At 45.0% G+C, this 19,545-nt stretch overlaps 1 protein-coding gene across 1 annotated transcript; it reads left to right on the top strand.

Moving 5' to 3' along the window:
- The first annotated feature begins 6,419 nt into the window (after positions 1-6,419).
- LOC133883946 (probable serine/threonine-protein kinase PBL7) lies at positions 6,420-10,691 on the top strand. Its single transcript, XM_062323353.1, has 5 exons — positions 6,420-7,025; positions 8,189-8,324; positions 8,890-9,148; positions 9,324-9,456; positions 9,905-10,691. Exons 1-5 carry the CDS (start codon positions 6,534-6,536, stop codon positions 10,145-10,147), a joined length of 1,263 nt encoding a protein of 420 aa, XP_062179337.1. The 5' UTR covers positions 6,420-6,533; the 3' UTR covers positions 10,148-10,691.
- The last annotated feature ends 8,854 nt before the right edge of the window (positions 10,692-19,545 follow it).

Here is a 19,545-nt window from a genome sequence, read left to right as displayed (position 1 = left end):
ACCATCAATATCAGTTTTTCTAGGGCCAAAAAGTCAATATTAGTTAACCAGTACCTAAGTACTGAAAAATGCTTACTACAATCCTTTATTGGTCTTGTTTGGTATAATTTATTGTTGTCTTCTGCTTCTCAGAAGCTATAAACTAAAACAAATAAACTGACTTATTGTTAGTTTTTAAAAAGCTGAAAACTTGGCTTCTGATAAAATGAACTAAAATTTGATAAACTGGCTGAGAATGTTTTTTCTAAAAAACTGGTGTGCTGAAAATTAAAAAAATTCTCATAAAAGTCAACAGCATTTGGCATAAGCCATAACCAGCTTTCAGCAAAAGCCGCTTTTAGCAAAATCTTATAAGTTTCAGTTGTGCCAAACAAAACCATTGTCTATGAGCAACAAGTGTGATACTACTACTATAACAGACTGAAGAAGTCTCAACGGTATTCAGATGTGATGCCACAAACTTTGCTTTTGATCCAATTCAGGTTTTTCAACCAACATTGTGGTCATTGCCGTGCAAGCAATAGATGTCACATTGTGATGCACATAACCAAACTGATGATAGTATACTTCTTGCAAAAGAAAGTTCTACGGAGTATTTTTTAGCTGAAACAAAGGTGTTCGAGTCAGAGAACTCTAGGTATAGCGACGCAGGGTCGACTAGGCGAACGATAGACTTGGGTTCCCCGTGGCCGCTACGGCCGCCGGTGGCGTCTGCCATTGCTCCGGCGTCGATCTCCCAGCTGCTGCCATCCACTCCATCTCACCCCTGCCGTCAGTCGCCATCAACTCCGCACTCACCTCCCTTTGTCCCGCCATGTGTTGTTGCCTAGAGGATCGCCACTTGACTTCCTTAAGGCTTGCTCTGCCGGTGCTGCCGATCAAAGATTACAGCAGCCCACCAAATCGACATTGGCTCGGAGTCCACCATAGGCCACCAGATTTGCGGTGCTCCCCCTGTTCGACACCTTTGTCGTGGTGCGACCAGCCGACAGCGCGAGGTTAAAGCTCCGATAAGGGATGACCGGAGACACATGACACGTCATATTTGAGGGGTGACCGCTAGGGACGCTGCACAATCCTACAGTCCAGTCACCCTTCATGTCATTCGAGCTCCTCCAGTTCTAGTCACATACGTCGCTGCCCACCCGACCCATTGCCCACTAGTCAGAATTGATTGCCGACATGTGAGGCATTACTGATGCCTCCTCTGTCCCCAGACACCACTCTAATGGGGGACACGAGTAGGTCCCACGGCACCACAGATAAGGCTAGCATCGCAATTCACTCTGTTCAAGCATCGTGGATGTTGGTGGGATTGAAAAGTTGCCCTTGCTTGGACTCGACTCCGTGCAATGTTGGCTAGCCTCACCGCCGTCGAGCAAGGTACAATCGGAGCGCAACCTTGCCTTCAAAAGGTGGGCTCGAGGTAGATGTTACCGCTGCCTTGCCTCTGACCACCAAGTCAACTCCTCTCGGGACTCCTGTTGTTGCATCCGCTACTTTCACCCTAGGCACCGGGAGCGACAATGACATCTTTGGTCCTCTGCTCCTCATTCACGTACTTGCCCCCCGTGTGCCCAACCTCTTTGTACGGAACATGCTCAGTATTAGGCAGAGATTGCGGCTGGGTCTCCATCATGACAAAGTCACACCCTGTTGTCGGCTTTGCCTAGACCTTTTTGCTAGGTGTGACAAGGACACTGACCCTGTTTGTTACATCAAGAGGGGTGCTACGAGCGGCTGATGCGATCATGCCTCTCATGACTCAACCGCCATGGACCTTTCATCTGTTCTCATGCCTCTGGTGGAGTCACTACTCTCAGAGCTCCAACAACTGATCGTGACCCGCTTAGAGGAGGTGCTGCACCCACTAAGGGATGAGGTTTCTACCATCAATTTGTGGTTGGTGCTTGTGGCCAACAACCTGAACCGCGCGGAGGTAACAATGGAGGGCCCCTCGGTTGCTGACATGGTCACACTCTTTGGCCCCTGCTCTCCAGTCTAGCGCTCTCCGATCCTGGCAATCACCGCTTCACTCAGGGTTGTCTACATGCCTTCTAGGGGGCCCATGGCATGCAAGGCTGCGACAAACGGCCGTTGACTCAAACTGTTAGGGGCTTCTCGCCATCGATAAGATGGACATTGTGTCCACAAGGACCTCTATTGCATAGGTGGTGTCCATGGAGCAGGCGTTGCTCCAAGTTATCATTCCTGTTGACCCCTTGGTTGCTATTAAAGCTAGGTCTCAGTCGCAAGTTGATGCCTCCTGTGTTGATAGTCCGGAGCACCAAGAGGATGTTGATGAGCTACCTATATATCTTTAGCACAAGGAGCACTCTCCCGGGCAACCGCTAGTGTTGCATGTTGATTCCTCTATTGATGATCCTTGTGTAGGTGGCCAGGATCTTAGAGATGATCCTTTCCAATTGTCCTCATTTGTGGCCTCTCCATTTGTTGATGGTGTCATTGAGGTGCGTTGCCGCTCCCCCAAGTTGAAGCCCCCACGAGTCAAGCCGTCATCCCAAAGATCTCCTCTCACAAAAGTGCTCACCCTATTAAATCTAGAGCGAGACAATCTGATTTGAATGTGCTAAATAGATTAGGCATCATAAGGAATGATGGAGAGCTCGATGAAGAAGTAATACAATGCTATGCGGATCACCTTAAAGAGTTGTTGCCATAGAACTTCCTCGAGTCCCTTGTGCGATTAGATGGCCATGCGTTCTAGGGCCTTGCTGCTGGGTTTCCTTACTAGTTTGTTAGGCATTGCCTCTTGCAGGTGTTTGTGTTGTTTAGTGACCGTAGCTTGTTGATGTTGTTGTTGCCTTTTAGGTAGTCTTTGTTTGTGTTTCCCCTTTTGTGTGTTTCTTGGTGTGGCATTGTAAGTGGTGGTGTTTCTGTCCATCTCAGCTTTACTCTTTATTTTTAATATAATAGGCAGCTCTCTTGCCTATTTATTTAAGAAAAAAGAAAGGTGTTTCTGCTGAGTACGGAAAGCATGAGAAACAATTATGTCTTGTAATATCTTCCTTGGCCTTGTGAGTCGTGTGTCGATATATATTTTCTTTTCTTGAGAAGATAAGAGTAATAATAAAGATCTAATAAAAGAAAAGAAAGTACAATGTGAAAGGGGGTATTTCATATCTGCATACATTAGTACGAGATGCAGTATATGTTCCTGCTGGTGGGTCCCATTTGTCACTGACATGGGCCGTACCCTGCCATTGCAAACTACCAACAGAGGCAAAGCTGGTTTGGTGGGGGAAAGGTGGTTGATGGTTAAGCCCATATAGTTAGAAGCCAATGTATGACATGACTACTTATACAAGTTTGATAATCAAGTGTTTGATTCCCACTCATCGATCAAATTTGTCAACTAGGTCCTACGCCTTATAGTAATCTAGAATTGTGGAAAGATTTTCTTTGGTGAAATTACAAGATAAGCCTTTTTTCTTTTCACAAGTTTGATGAACTAGTGTAACTGGCAAACTTTGGGCCGGTAAGTTTGAGCTTTGGTTCTTGGAAAAATTGATTCTCTCCAGAAGCTAATTATTGATTGTCTTTTGATATGGATAAAGTATATGATATATGTAATACCCATAATGATAACCTTGGTCGGAAGTAGCAAACGGAGTTCCCGACCCTCGTGTCGCTCCCACAGGGCGACTCATGAGCAATAGGGTTTGGCCCCCCAGCCCTGGCAGGTTTCTCTAGTGCAGTCAACGCTGCCACTACTGTCTGACGGCCACGGCGGCGGAGCCAAGCAGCCTCCGTCGCGCCTCCCTCCCTCTCCTCTCCTCTCCCCTCCCTCCCTCTATTTTGTTTTCTCTTCTATGTTCCAGTGTTGACATCCTATGGTGCCCGGGCGTGGCAGCGCTATGCTCGGCAGGGCTCTTCTCCTACAGGAGTGTGGCTGTTGGGTTCCCAAGTGCAGAGAGCCAGATCCACCACACCGCCGGTGGGATCCAGGTGTGAAGGGATAGATCCATCGCGCCGTAGGCGGGATCCGCGCAGGGATGACCGGATCCATCGCGTCACCACTAGGATCCGTGCAGGGATGTCTGGATCCGCTGACATGTGGGGACGATCAGATCCACCGTGGCACTGGCAGGATCCATGCAGGGTGCCCTCCTCCTTCTTCGTGGAAGCTGACCATCGAGGCACTGTTGGGTTCTATGTGTCGCTAGTGGATATCGGGGCTGCATGTCGACGTGGTTGTGCCACAATTGACGTGGATGCACCAAGCCCAGATGCACTTCTACTGCATGTATTCAATGGCAGTGCACCAAGGGTTCTTTCGATGTTGGTGGCACCGCATCGGCTTCGAGTGGGGTTTAGAACGCCTGCACCCTGGGCCCTATTATTGGTGAACCGGTGTGGCTAGCGTCGCCATGGAAGCTTCATCTCCCTGAGCTTGTCAGCGTGGCATGTCTTCTGCGGCGTTGGCATGCACAATGGCCGCTTGTGCCTAGAGTTGAGGACAACGCCCTGCTGCTCCTGAGTTTCAGTTGTCTTGCTGCCAAGTTGAGGGGCTGACTCTTTGTGCCTTGGAATTTTGTTGTCGGTGGTCGAAGATCCTAGCTTTGCATGCTCGTCATGGTTAGTCTCGACCATGGTAGCTTATGGTTCATCATGCAGCTGCTTCTATTCTTCACTCAAGCTTCATGCGTTGGTGGCCCACTACAATGACTAGTCTGTCTTCGAGCCTTCTGCGATGGTGTGCCTTTGGTCGAGGGTCTGGCATTGCTTAGTATGGCGGCAATGTGGGTTCAGGAACACCAGGCGAAAGCTCAGTTTAGCATCTTACCGACGCTAGTGCCGATGACATCCTCGGGTATCGTTTCCCTCCATGGAAGCTGTGTGTTGGCGTTCCCTGCTGATCCCAAGAGGGTCTCTGGGTGAAAACCCGTTTCTGATGTTGGATCGGTCGACAGTGACGTTTTTGGCGTCGTGCCCTTCTTGAAGGCGTCGACTTGGAGAGACCCTCCTTGCGGGTTCAGCTTTCTTTTGCTTCGGGGCGTTGTCGGCCATCTTATGCCTAGTCTAGCTAGACAAATGGCCAAGAGTTGGGGTCGCCTGTGTCTCTCTGCGGTGCTTTAGGCCTAACTTAGCTAGATAATGTGTCCATTGTGTACCGTGGTTTTGCTCGGTTTCTCTCATTTAAATAAGCACTTTTGCATCGTGCTTTCTTCTTAATCAATACAATAGGCATATCTCCCGCTGGTCCATTTCAAAAAATAATGATAACCTCAAAACATCATCCTCTAGATCAACTTATAAATTCTAGTAGTAATGGCATGTTTTGGTTCTCAAACAATTTCTAGGGAAACAAAATGTTTGTTCCAACCGGCCCTTCTGCATAGCCCGATGATTAACCTAACAATAATTACCCTGGTAATCGACTGTGCTGCTATATTCTCTTTATTTAGTTCAATGTCATCAATTGAAACTCTTAACACTTCATACTATTCCCTTAACATGATAATCTTACAACATCATATTCTCTTAACCCTATAATTGACGACCACACCCAACTCGTTTCTAAGGGCAACTCCAGCGGCAACCGTAAAAAGGAGCTGCAACACTGTTGCGCCAGTTTTGCCGATCGCTGCGTGCGGCAAAGTGCTCCAGCGAAAGCGGAAACAGCTGCTACAGCAATGCGGAGGGAGACGGTAGTCGACTGGCGATCGGTAAATTTGTGGCTCTCTCTCCTCCCCTCAACACTGTTCATAGAGAATGATTGTGGGCCTGAACGAAAAAAGAGAGTAATATAAGGTAGGAAATATGGTAGCTGCTGGAGATAAAAAAAATAGAGAATGTTGTAATAGTGTTAGGAGATGTTATAATAGCGTTTTAAAGATGAATTTTTAGAATATCTATTGAAGATAGCCTAAACCTGTGGCCAATGAACCCTGAAGCGTAAACCTAACATTGTGATTCTAATGTTTTTCTAAAAGAAAAGATTTTGTTTGAAAATTCAAGAAAAAACTCCTTTACCCCTACATATGCAGAAAGCAAATTCTATAAGATCAAGTTATATACGTGTTCACTCCATCTCTCTTCTCTTCAGCTCAATCATTAAATTACAAAACATATATCATAGCCAGAATCTCACGAAAATATTTTTAATAAAATTCTATAAAATTTAATTTCACCTATACACTGCTCTTGGCGCTCTTGCGTCTGAGTCTGAAAGTTGTACTTTTTGTCTAACAATATATGCACTGCTGAACATAAAGGTGTTTGTCCCGGAAAAAACAAAAACTTCCTAGTCTTTCCATTAGCAGTTTGGTTTGTACACGTTGCACTGTTTCTCGCTCACAGTGGCTGACCCAGTGGACCCATCCCACTCCTCGCTGTCCCTGACCTCGGTTTCCGCGCATTAAAAAATGGTCCAGCACCCTGCTGCTCTACTCCAGTGTCAGTCCACTCCCAAACCCCAAAACCCTCGTCGTCTTCTCCAAATCACTCGATCTCCCCCCTCCTCCGCCCCAACCCCTCAAACCTAGGTTTCCGGCGATCCTCCACATCCAATGTCCGACGGCGGCAGCGGCGGCGACGAATACAAGCGCGAGGAGTCGGTGGCCCTGCTGGTCATCGTCTCCCTCGCCGCGCTCTCCCTCCTCTCCCTCATCGCCGCCTTCGCCTACTACTGCTACATCACCCGCAAGGTCTCCAGCCGCCTTCACTCGCTCAACCTCCCCAAGCGCTCCTCCTCCCCTGCCCCTCCCCCGCCGCCGCGGCACCCCGCGGTGCTGCCGCAGGGGAAGGAGAGCCCGTCCAGCAACTCCGCCAGCGACGGCGGGGCGGCGGCCGCGGTGGTGGTGGTCGGCGGGGAGAGGGGCGTGCAGGTGTTCGGCTACCGGCAGCTGCACGCGGCGACGGGCGGGTTCGGGCGGGCGCACATGGTGGGGCAGGGCAGCTTCGGGGCCGTGTACCGCGGGGTGCTCCCCGACGGGAGGAAGGTCGCGGTCAAGCTCATGGACCGCCCCGGGAAGCAGGGAGAGGAGGAGTTCGAGATGGAGGTAAAATTTCTTCTGTGCATTTCGATCGAGTCCTTACTCTTTAGCACCAAATGCGGGTCTTTTCCATGTGCTGACATTGGGGGTGGGGACAAGTTATGCCGCGTCCTGTAGTGTATGTTTCGGTGGGTAAATACTAGATCTTGGAGTGCCCAATGCGTCTTGTTGAAGTTTCTGCGGTCCAAACGGAGACATTGCGGGGCTGGTGGGTGAAATGGGGTCACTGTGCGTTGGGGGGGTTTTCGGGTTGGTCGCTTGTTAAAGATCATCGCCTCCTTCCAAAAATGGAACAGTCGCTTGTATGGTGCATAAGTGCGTGTTACTCTGTTGTTTCACTTAGTAAAACTTATCTTCGTGAAGCTCTCGTGTGGAGGTGAGGTATTTGTTTGAGCTCGGCTACGCTATTTGGGGATTTCGGATGTGACTTTCAGTTCTTTGCTGTGTTCATTTAGTTTAGTGGTTATTGACCATGTTCGTGGGCATTTACTTGCTGAAGGCTGAGACTTTGTAGTCTTTTTACTGCATGCAGGTTGGTTAGTTGAAGCAAATTAGGAGTGTGAGCGGTCAAAATTGAAACTTTTGAGTCCTGCTTCTGTCCATGCTGTGTTGTTGGACGTGTTAGTAACACTTAACTGTACAATCACTTTGAGATCCCCATGTTAACTGGAAACTAGGAACGGGAGCAAGTGCTCCCAGTTCAGTTCTACTTCCACCAATGCTTCTCATGTCTTCAGTTTTGTCCTGGGGATGGCAGTAAACCAACAACTGGAAAACAATGACCTTACTATGGGAATAGGGCGCTGGCTTGACAACTAATAAAAAAAGCAGATTCGACTACATGCTGTATATTGAATGCCGCCACCAGCAAGCAAGACTTCCCAAGCGGTGAGATGAACATATTTTTGACATGTTAGCACTTGGCAGCTACTGCTGGCTATATGAACGGAACTAGGATTAATAATTGGGTATGGGAGAAAACTTTACAAATATAATCCCATTGTTTAACCAGCCATGCTAACTTAGTACTGGAGAGAGTGAACCTTCCGGGTATGACTGAAATCTGATCCACTGATTCTCCCATTCTGGATGGTTCTCAGAGTTTGGGAGGACCGAAAAATCTCCCTGAAATTTTTGTTATGTTTTCTGAACATGTGATGTTTTTGTAGGTGGAGCTGCTGACTAGGCTTCGATCACCTTATTTGTTGGGCCTGATTGGCCATTGTTCGGAGGGTGGACACCGGCTACTGGTGTATGAGTTCATGGCCAATGGGGGTCTCCAGGAGCATCTCTATCCAAACAGAGGTATGTCCATTTTGTAGCATTCAATGTTTTGCACAAATCATTTAAAGCTGAGCAAAAGACCACTTACTGCTCTTTCAGTTGATAAAGATTCCAAATTTACCTGGTTGATGATGCCCCAAAGCATCAATTCATGTGTTAACAGAGTGATAGAAGATATGAGCAACACAATGTTACTTACTTTTATTGCGTTCATGCGCTGCTTATTCCTTAATGGTGATGATCCTTGTTAAGGAGGTTTGCACTTTGGTCATGAAACCATACAGCATTTTGCATGTATGACTTGCCAAAAAGTAAGACCACTTATAAATGTTATAATTTTAAAAACATGGGAAGTGAAATTTGTTACCAGTTGTTGACACTGAGCTTACAGGCAGTAGGCATAATGTGAAACTGTAGAATTGTCACATTCAATTTTTGTCATATCTCTCATTTTTGTAAGGTTGATATGGAAACCTAAAGTTGCCTAAAATGTTTCCCTACCATTTAACAGATAATTTCTGCACTGATACTATCCATTAAGCCAGCTTCTTTTGCTAACTGATAATTCTAGAATGTGTTTTTATAGGTTCCTGTGGTGGGATCTCAAAATTGGATTGGGATACAAGAATGAGAATAGCACTTGAAGCAGCAAAAGGTTTGGAATATCTTCATGAACGCGTTAATCCACCTGTTATACACAGAGACTTCAAGACCAGCAATATTCTCCTGGACAAGGATTTCCATGCAAGAGTTTCAGACTTTGGTCTAGCCAAGCTTGGATCTGATAGAGCTGGTGGTCACGTCTCAACTCGAGTTTTAGGCACCCAAGGCTATGTTGCACCAGAGTAAGACCAGGCTAATGTTCATTGTAGTATCTTTGTTACCTTAAGCATTTGCCAAATCCATTGTGCATGATCATAAGTTTGATACTGGTTTGCCATTTGGCAACCATTTTTTTTTTGTTCTAACCAACTGATCATACTACCTCTAATATGACACACATACCACAACTCTATGTAGATACGCATTGACTGGGCATTTGACTACCAAATCAGATGTGTACAGTTATGGTGTTGTGCTTTTGGAGTTACTTACTGGCAGAATGCCAGTTGATATGAAGAGGCCTCCTGGAGAAGGTGTTTTAGTTAACTGGGTAAGTATACCATTACGTGACCAACAGATTTGCAGATTGATGTAGCTTTACTTTGAGCTGTTTTCTTCTGCCATCTTGGTCTCTTGAAGCATAACATTAGTGGAATAGTGTTAAGTGAAACGAGTATAGATTATAGAACACTGTGTCGTTCAATTGCAAAAGTTTGAGGTAGTTCTCAAGAGTGAATCGAATATTTACATGTTCAGTTCCTTGAGGACATGCACTTCAGTTCCTCAAGGTCACGCACTTTAATTGTCTCGGCTCCTATACTGCCACTTTTCATGTGCTAAGTTATGACATCTTAATTAGGATCCACCTGTCTCTCATCATTGTACTGTACTAGGTAGGAAAAGGTCAGCTTTGATGGTTTTGTTTTCAAGGATCAAGTGTGATATTTGAATGTTACATATATGATATATCTAACCTGCCACTTGTTGAATCAATGCAGGCATTGCCTATGCTAACTGATCGAGAGAAGGTTGTGCAGATCTTGGATCCAGCATTGGAAGGTCAATATTCATTGAAAGATGCTGTTCAAGTGGCTGCTATTGCTGCCATGTGTGTTCAACCAGAGGCCGACTATAGGCCACTAATGGCCGATGTAGTCCAATCGTTGGTTCCACTTGTCAAGAACCGTTCTACACAGAAAACAAGTAACTCCAACGTCCAAGCAACGAAGCCACTTGACTAGGAAAGCAAGTGGTTAACATGCAGTTTACTGCTGGTCTTCTTTATGGAACATTTCATCTATAACTAAGTACTGCTGCTGAGACAATGAGATCAGCACACTTCTTGACATGTTCTTCCGCTGCTGGTCATCTCCGCATTTTGGAAGGTGCGTCGTAAGCAGGTAGGTTTAGAATTTAAAAAGAAACTAGTTGGACGGTCCTGTGAGCTTATTTGAGTTTGAAGGGAACTTTTAGTCATGTGCAATTGGTAGTCATGTTAGGTTGTTGGGATCACTACTTGTGGTTGTTGGGAGTCCATCATTAGATGGTAGTGTTTGGTTTGAGTTGGCAGAATTGCGTAGAGTACTGCTTTATTTTCTATTTGCTTGCCAGTTATACTAGGTAATTAACTTAAAAGATCTTTGTGCACTTGTGCCGGGCCTTCACTCCTAAGCTAAGCACATTGGTATGTTCACTCGGCGAAGAAGTATTTCCCTAGGACTTTATGTATGTAATGTATAGTAGGTTCCTGGAACCTGTATCAAAATCATTTACTATTTGAGCAATTTTATTCTTTTTTTAATTTATCCTAACAATTTACGTTAAGCTCTCAAGCCCATCTGATCCAGAAAATAGAACATAGGCAAAAGAAAGGTTGCTCAAACAAAGAACCTAATGAAATTCAGGTAGGAATCAGGTGTGTTCCAACACCATACATTTTTTTTCCCTGCGAAGAATACAAAACTACACTTCATTGCAAACTTTATGATGAGACATGCTTGCACATGATTAATGTGGTTGATGATTTAAGAGAAGTGGCTGATGACCTGAGTTTGTTGGCGCAAATTTGAAATATTCTTTGGTGTCACAAAAAAGGTGAGGGTATAGAATCCTTTTGCCTTTTTGAAGGGATGCTTAAAGCCCACCGTATCTAAAATCGTCTATATCATTTAGATACAGTATATGTACAAGCTTTACAATCTATTATATCTTACCCCTCGTTTTGAGTCGTTAATCTCATACTACCTAAAGTAACAAATACTATTTATTTTGTACATGCCTACGATCAAACTGTTAAACTTGATTATCTTTTTTTATGTTAGAAACATAGAAGTCATAGGCGTGGTTTCGTCGCAGAAGGTAATTTCACAATATGATATGTTGCAATCGAAATTAATGGTTAGAATTACATTTTGAAAACTCCGTCGATGTCCACAACTACATGGTTTCATGATTGAGCAGTAGAGAGATAACCACGTGTCCTCATCTCTGTGTTTTCCTGTATGTCGCCACTTACTTTGTGTGGGAAGTTCCCTACCTCTTTTGTTGCCTTGACCTGGAAAATTAGCAGTAATCTGGAGGCTTTACTGAAATAATTTCCCAGACAATACGATAGCAGTAGCAGTGCAGCTAAATTTGTCGATATTAATTTCGAAACTTCTATTCGCTCTAAAAATGTAGGTTCGGTTGCAAATTTCATAACACTTGATTGTACGCGACGGCCGTACGGACGATGCTGCTGCTTTATTCCAGGAGCCCAACGGCGTAACAGTATCATCGTGTCCCTCGCAACGATTTTTTTTTATTTGTAGCGTTGGCTATCCAGATCCTCCCTCTGTCTGAGAGTGAGAGCAGCACACGACACGGCCACATGGCTCCACAGCGAGAGATTCTCGACGTCGCAGAAATCCCATCTGGCGGCGGCGCCAACCCAACCTCAGTGACTCGCCTTGGAGTTGGAATCTCCGGTGGGCCCGTAGTCGCTCCTGCCCTGGCCATCTTTCAGAGTTCGCGAGTTCATCGCCCGTCTGGTCAATCGGAGATTGTGTTGCTCCCGATAAGAGACCGACCAAGTGGGCACCGCATATGTTGTTGGGCGGTCTAGGTTAGGATGACCTGGGGCGAATGATTTTTTGGGAAAATTGCAAAAATCCATTTGCAATGCTCTAGGATGGAGTTGAGCCGATGGGATTCAAGGTCTCGTTCTGCACCTTTAGATCTCTAACGCAGATCATGTCAAGGGGAAGCGTCGTTTAAAAAAAAATATGATAGGGATCTTTTTATTTATCCACTCACATGAATTTTTAGTTCAGTCTTACACTCTAAATTTGAAGTGTTTTCAGATACTCTTTGGATCCATATATCGTTTTGACCGTCACATGTGTATGACACATGACCGCGAATCATAATGCGTGACCTCTGTTGGCTCGTCCAGCGCAGCAGGCGTGCGGTTTAGCTCTTCTCCATAGCTCTCCATGGTTCGGCTCCCTTGCATCGTGCTCCCCTCCCAAGCTTGTCATCCCAACACTCCTGGGCCACTCATCCGCCCAACGCCCCTGCCATCAGTTGCTGCCCCTCGCCAATACCTCTATCGTTGCCACTCCCCCATCTAATGCCCCTAACTCAGCCACCAGATATGCTGGATTCGAAAGTGGTGAGCACCGAATTCCACACCTCCATCAAGGTCGGTCGCCCCTCCTTTCGCCTTCGAATTCGGCGTATCTGGTAGCTTAGAGAGGAGTGGTGGACAGGGGAGGGGCAACGCCGGAGGTATTGGTGAGGGGTGGTGGCTGATGGCATGGGTGTTGGGTGGATGAGTGACGCAGGGGCGCTGGGCGATGAGCTTGGGAGGGGAGTATGGTGCACGGGAGCCGAGCCATGGAGAGCTATGGAGAGGAGCTAAGCCACATGCCCACCATGCTGGACGAGCCAACAGAGGCCATGCAACATGATCTGCGACCATGCGGCGCACACATGTGATGGTCAAAATAACATATGGATCTAAAGGGTATCTAAAAATACTTCAAATTTGTAGGTATAAGACTGAACTAAAAGTTATTGTGAGTGGGTAAATGAAAACCCCCGCCATGCAAGTGGATTTTTGCAATTATACATAATTTCTGGTCGATTTGAGCTGAATACGGACACAACTTCTTGAATATAATGAACTAGTGTCGAAAATGTATTGTTCACATTTCTCAATAGTTTACTCTTCTTTTTGAATCATATCAGTATGGTATCAGATTGTTACAGTGCATCCGACAACACAGGCGGCATCAGACAAAGCTATAGCCAGGCCGAGACGATCGACACGCCAGAGCAAGCCTAGTACGCATGTAGCGTGTGACGAATGGGCTCAGTAAAGAGTTGGGCCAGAGGCCATGTAATAGAACTATAAGTAGACCTGAGAGAGAAGGAGGTCATGTCTGAATTGAGATGAATACTTTGAACCCATAATACATATGTCTTCCTCCTCCTGTCGTTGTTGTTCATTCCCACCTCTGATTCTATTTGTGATTCTACCAATTCCTAACCTCCAGCAATTCTCATCCATCCACAAGAGAAACCCTAACAATATGGTATCAGAAACCTATGACCTACGACCGATCTGGAGTCGCACCACCACTTCACGCGCTTTCAGAAGCGAGCAAGCGCCATGGATCCGCCAACGAAGATCATTCTCGACGAGATCAAGGGCCTCAATCATCGATTTGAAGTGGTTGAGAAGTGGATCGACGGGGGTGGAGAACACACTGGGAGATAAATTCAAGTCGATAGAGGATGCGCTGAACACATTGGACACTTGGAAGCCACAGATCACAGCGGCGGTGGAGGCGCAGCAACTCGAGATGGGTGAGCTACGCAATGTGCAAGCACATCTAGCACGTTGTCGTCAACCAATCTGTGTCCTCCCCCGGTCTCCTAGTGCAACCCGAGATGGAAGGCCAGTGCCCACCTACTGGAGACACCTCCATTGTCCCCCATGTGCACCATGAGCACTACGACCACCTAGAGCATGTGCTTGTGTCGGTCACTACCCTATCACATCACCCAGTCAGAGGTACCACGCTTTCCCTAGCCCAGCAGTGCTCTTCTGGTTTTTGAGCTTGTGATTATTCTGTGCATCTGTCTTCCAGTTCATATCACACAAGTCAAAAACTGCCTAAAATGAATTTTCCTGAATTCGATGGAGAAAACCCAAAGTTATGGAGAAGTAGATATGAAAATTACTTTGATATGTTTGGAGTTGACCAATTGATGTGGATTAAGGTTTCTTCGATACACCTTACGAGCGGTGCATCACATTAGCTGCAATCTGTCTAATGGCGTGTGGGCACAGCGAACTGACATGATTTTTGTGATATGATTCATGCTCGTTTTGGGCGAAATCAGCATGAACTGTTGTTGCACTAGTTATTTCTAATAGGACAAACGAGTACTGTCAAAGAGTATAGTGATAGGTTTGTAGAGCTTGTTGATCAACTTGCAGCTTATGATTCAATTCCAGATCCACTCTATTATACCACACATTTTATCAATGGTTTGAAAGACGAAATCAAAGCTATTGTTATGGTTCAAAGACCTATCGATCATGATACTGCTTGTACACTTGCTGCTTTGCAGGAAGAAGTGGGTGATCTGCCTAAGCGCCGTGATTTTCGCAAGTAAGATTGGCTGTTAAGCCATCGTTCAGTGCCAAACAACCCATCTGCACATTCTTCTCTTCCTCCAGCAAAGCAATTCAATGTGATGCCAGTAGATGATCGAAGAGGTCTGGAAGGAACTCATCAGCAATCCAACGATGATAAGATGGTAGATCTTCGGGCTTACAGAAAAGCACGGGGTCTTTGTCACTAGTGTGCTGAAAAATGGAGTTAGGACCACAAGTGTAATCTGACAATACAACTTCATGCTATATAGGAGCTTTGAGATTTATTCTCTGTTGAAGGTTTTGATTCTGACAACCAAGACACATCTTCAGAAGGAGTCCTATTGGCCATCTTAGGTGCAGCATTCACTGGGAAAGGATCATAAAAACATTGAAGATCCAAGGTTTGATTCAAGGAATTGAGATGTTGATGTTAATTGACTCCGATAGTTCTCACTCTTCAATCGATACTGATATTGCAAATCGATTCAAGGTGCTACAACTTTAGCTCAACCTCTTAGAGTTTAGGTGGCTAATGGGGTTATTCTGGAGTGCCATCAAGAGTTTCAAGCTATGTAGTGGTCTATTCACGGTGTGCAGCTCCATACTCCACTGAAGATTCTACCTCTGCCTACTTATGGAGCCATTATATGTATGGATTGGTTGGAGACTTTTAGTCCCATGAGAGTACATTGGGGTTCTATGTGTATGGAATTCCTTATAAGGGTGCTTGGATCACATTACAAGGTATTGTACCTGATCACAGTCCTCATACTAAGCTGAAGCTGATGGCAGTAATTTCAGATGACAACAACAGTACTCAACAACCTGTACCAGAATCTATACAAGCATTATTGGAACAATTTGATGATGTTTTTGCCACACCTCAAGGTCTTCCACCTACAAGATCTTGTGACCATAGAATTCCCCTACTTTTTGGTGCTCAACCAATTAACATCAGACCATATAGGTATTTCCCAACACTAAAGACAGAAATTGAGCAGCGAGTGCATGAGATGCTGCAACAAGGGGTAATCCAACCAAGTACCAATGCCTTTTCTTCTCTAGTCTTACTTGTGAAAAAGAAGGATATCAGCTGGCGTTTTTGTGTCGATTATCAACAATTGAATGCATTGACTATGACAATGGTTACTGGATAATTACTATATCTGTGCACCTTAGAGTTTCCTATAATTCTCGGAGTATATATTTATCTCTAGGAAGAAGATCTCTGGATGAAATGAAACTACCCGTAGGTACCCAAGGTATCTTGTAATCAGAAAGATTTATCTTCAAAAATAGGAGGGGGGATTCCAGAGGACTTACGACACCCCCATATATATGGAGCCAGGGGACCTTGCGGAGGAGTGAAAACAAATCATCTCAAGTGATATGAGTTCCACAAGTCCATACAAGCCAATAGAAGGCAAGGAAGAAATCACTGACTAGGTTTAGATTAATGTAGGCTACCTACACACCTTTGTAGTAGGCTCAGATAAATACAAGATAAACATGACGTAGGATTATTATCCTTAGGGGGCCCGAACCTATATAAAAACCCTTGTGTGTTTCCTTTGCGATTCGTCTACTGAAAGTATCCCCCTATTCTTCAACAAGTTTATTAGATTGGCGATTTACAAATCATCGACAGCTGGTGCCATCCGTGGGGATCATGACAATAAATGTTGAAAATTCTACATGGAACATGCCGTCGACTATGCCTACGTTGAGGACTTATTTTTCGGACAAGGGGTTCTACGACAACTTCACCCCTCCCACTGACAAACCGACGATTGATCGGGTGAACTTCAACAAAGGACTTTCTGGTGACAATTCTAGCGATGAGGTAAGTCGCTTTATGGACCAATGCGCCAAGGATTATGGCATCGAGTTTCAACCACTCAGCTACCAAGACAGCAGTGAATGACCTATTCACCACAAGCCAAGATCTTCCTTTGCAATTTCGGTAACATGGATTGTTGAGAAACAGATCTAGAGCAATCCAATGAAAAATCCATGATGGATCTGCCATCAAGCCGGTTACGCAAGCTTTCCACAACATAGTACCTAGGTCTTCGACTACTCTCATCGACCAGATATCTCTCTCTGTTACATTCGGGAAACATGACAAATTCTAGACGGAAAAGATTCTATTCAACATGGTCGACTTCGAGACATCATACAACACCATCTTAGGAAGACCTACTCTTACCAAATTCATGGTAGCCATTTATTACGCTTATCAGTGTGTGAAAATCCCGGGACCCGAAGGGGTCATCACTATCCCGGGTTGCCCCATGGCATGTCTCTGTTACGACAAGCAGAGTCTCAACATGACATCTCAACACCAACCAAGCAAGGAACCCAAGAACTTAAGGGTCAAGGTGAACAAGAAACCTCAGTTGTAACCGCGACCACAATGCCTCGAGATACAAACCCATAAACCTGGGGCTGGGTTCCACGATTAGTTCGAAACCCATGTAATAACGCCTATGGTACCCCTTAAGTAATAAGTGTCACTACTTATTGGCTTAATCTAGTCTGTGTAGTTTAGGTTTAATATTTTAGGCCTATAATAGCTTGTTGGTTATCAATAAACTATGTAAGTCCCAAGTGTAAGTACTAAGAGTACCTTTGTAATAATAAAGATCATATTGGCTAGAAAGTCGATCGATTTCTCTTGTTTCCTTACTTGTCTTTCTGTGCATCCTCATGCTCGACAATGGGATAAGCCGCTTCTTGTGTTCCTCATGACCGGCAATATGAACCCTTTTATCTTCATTGCATTTTCTTGTTTAGATTACCTACCCGGAAAAGACCTTTCTGGGCAGGCAGTCAGGGGCTTAATAGCTACTTGGTACTGGAAACAAAAAATAACATATCGTGTACCTTCTAAAAGCAGATTCCAACAAGAAGGGAAGGGTTGTTACATTGCGAACTCGGGTTGTGAAAAGGCTCCTTATCGCGTTCCACGAGTGACTGGGGACTACGACGCCTCCCACTCAAGTGAACCTAAGGCTGGTCATAATAAGCACTCTGAATAGTGACTAATGTGTCCCAAACTAATTGAAGGAAGAAGTCAGTAATGAGATCATGATGTGCTGTCGAATGCATCCAGTATGGAGTATTCCTGTCAAATGCGAAAAGTGTTTAAATTCCTACAAGTCTAATAAATCTACCAAATTATTTATTGTAGGCCGTAGGGAAAAGTTTTAAGATAGGGAACCAACTCTAAAAGTTTTATGTGTAAGTACTAAGAGTAAGTTTACACTAGTAAATATTTATATTTCTCGTAAGGCCTCTTGAATCTCTTTGTGTTCTTTTTTTCTTCTTCCCTATACTAAACATTTGGCACCTGTGAGATGGGTACACCAATAGTAAGCCACAATCTAGGTACCTTTACCTATCATGCGCACCTGGATAAGCCTAGACAAGGTCACACTAGAATTGACTCAGAAACAAGAGTTTCTACGACTATAGGGGAAGTATGAGTGTTCAATTCTTTTTTTTAACTCGGTCGGCTAATTCATAATGGATGGTCGACAACTTTCTATCTTTGACTGCGTATCTGCGTTTTCTTCCCATATAACCAGTCAGGACTGGATGAATACAATATACCAAGAGTCAATGATAACATATTATGCGTGTGCCAAAATGATTTCCTTCGCGTGGAGACGATGTTCTAAGATATGACCTCGTGGGATGTGACAAAGGTTCCCTATCGTGTCCTCGAGTGTTCGGGGGCTACGACACCTCTCACTCACGTTGGACCTAGGACTGACCCGATTAACCTCGTTGATTAGTAATGAAGTCATCCTACCCTAGCCGGAGGAGCAAGCGAGTTGCACTAAGCATGCTAAGTTGTCGGTATCTCCTCGGTATTGAGTTCTCAAGAAGTCCCAGCATTTTCATTTTCATTTTTTTGTTTTTTTACTAACAAAAGAATAAGTTTCTATTCCCAAGCACATGTTCCAAAAGAAAGCCTAAGCGGTCTCGGCTATTCTCCAACAATCTACCGTGGCGGTTCGGAGTAGTACTCGGAGCTATGACCTTTTGTGCCGGGCTCCCATCACATTTTCTATTCGGGATCGCTTCCAGCACTCGCGGGGGATGATGGTATGAAATACCAGGAGAGCTGGTGCACTACACTAACAAAGGCACTCAGTTTCCAAATGTCATCTTGATTTTTAGCCAGAAAAGAAGGAAAGATTCTTTCACCACCACGTGAAATCTCTGTCGCGACGGTTCAACTTTCAAAAAACTCATCGGACGGAGAGCCAGATTTTCCCCAACTTCTCAGAATCCTGAAAAGTTAGGACGATGCTTATCTGTTGACCAGAATTTCCTACTCAGATGAGGTCTCTACCTGGAGGCTCACGGAGCTACCTGGAGAGGGCCTAATATCCTGACTAGATGATCCGATGACAACCAGGAACCTGAGTAGATGTACATCCTACTCGAAATCCTGAGTTATCACTCGAAGAGACTGCCTATCGAGATGTCTTCCTTGGCTTGGCTAAGTTTCTAGATCCGTCACAATCTTATTTCACGTACTAGTGGGGGGTTTGATGATGATTACTGTATAATTACCATATCTGAGCACCATATGGTTTTCCGTAATTCTTAGAGCATATCTTTATCTCTAGGAAGGGGGTTCCTAGATAAAAGGAAACTACCCGTAGGTACTCAAGGCATCCTGTAACCAGAAAGGTTTATCTCCCAAAATAGGAGGGAGGACTCCAGAGGATGTACGATACCTCCATATATATACGAAGCCAGGGGACCCTATGAAGGAGCAAGAACAAATCGTCTCAAGCGATACGAGTTCCACAAACCCATACAAGCCAACAGAAGCCAAGGAAGAGACTAGATTTAGATCCATCTATTATAGCTACAAACCCTTGTAACAGGCTTAGATAAATACATGACAAACAAGACACATGGTTATTATCCTCAGAGAAGCCCGAACCTGTCTAAAAACCCATGTGTGTT

This window comes from Phragmites australis, chromosome 11 (assembly GCF_958298935.1).
Source record: "Phragmites australis chromosome 11, lpPhrAust1.1, whole genome shotgun sequence".
Lineage (NCBI taxonomy): Eukaryota > Viridiplantae > Streptophyta > Magnoliopsida > Poales > Poaceae > Phragmites > Phragmites australis.
The sequence above is the reverse complement of the archived record's forward strand: the minus strand, read 5'-3'. Positions and strand labels throughout refer to the sequence as shown.

What these genes read in the sequence shown, in the direction of transcription:
- LOC133883946 (XM_062323353.1), top strand. Translation starts at nt 6,534, where the DNA reads ATGTCCGACGGCGGCAGCGGCGGCGACGAATACAAGCGCGAGGAGTCG. An exon ending in GCATCTCTATCCAAACAGAG is followed by an intron (nt 8,325 to 8,889) that starts GTATGTCCATTT and finishes GTGTTTTTATAG; the next exon opens with GTTCCTGTGGTGGGATCTCA. An exon ending in AAGGTGTTTTAGTTAACTGG is followed by an intron (nt 9,457 to 9,904) that starts GTAAGTATACCA and finishes GAATCAATGCAG; the next exon opens with GCATTGCCTATGCTAACTGA.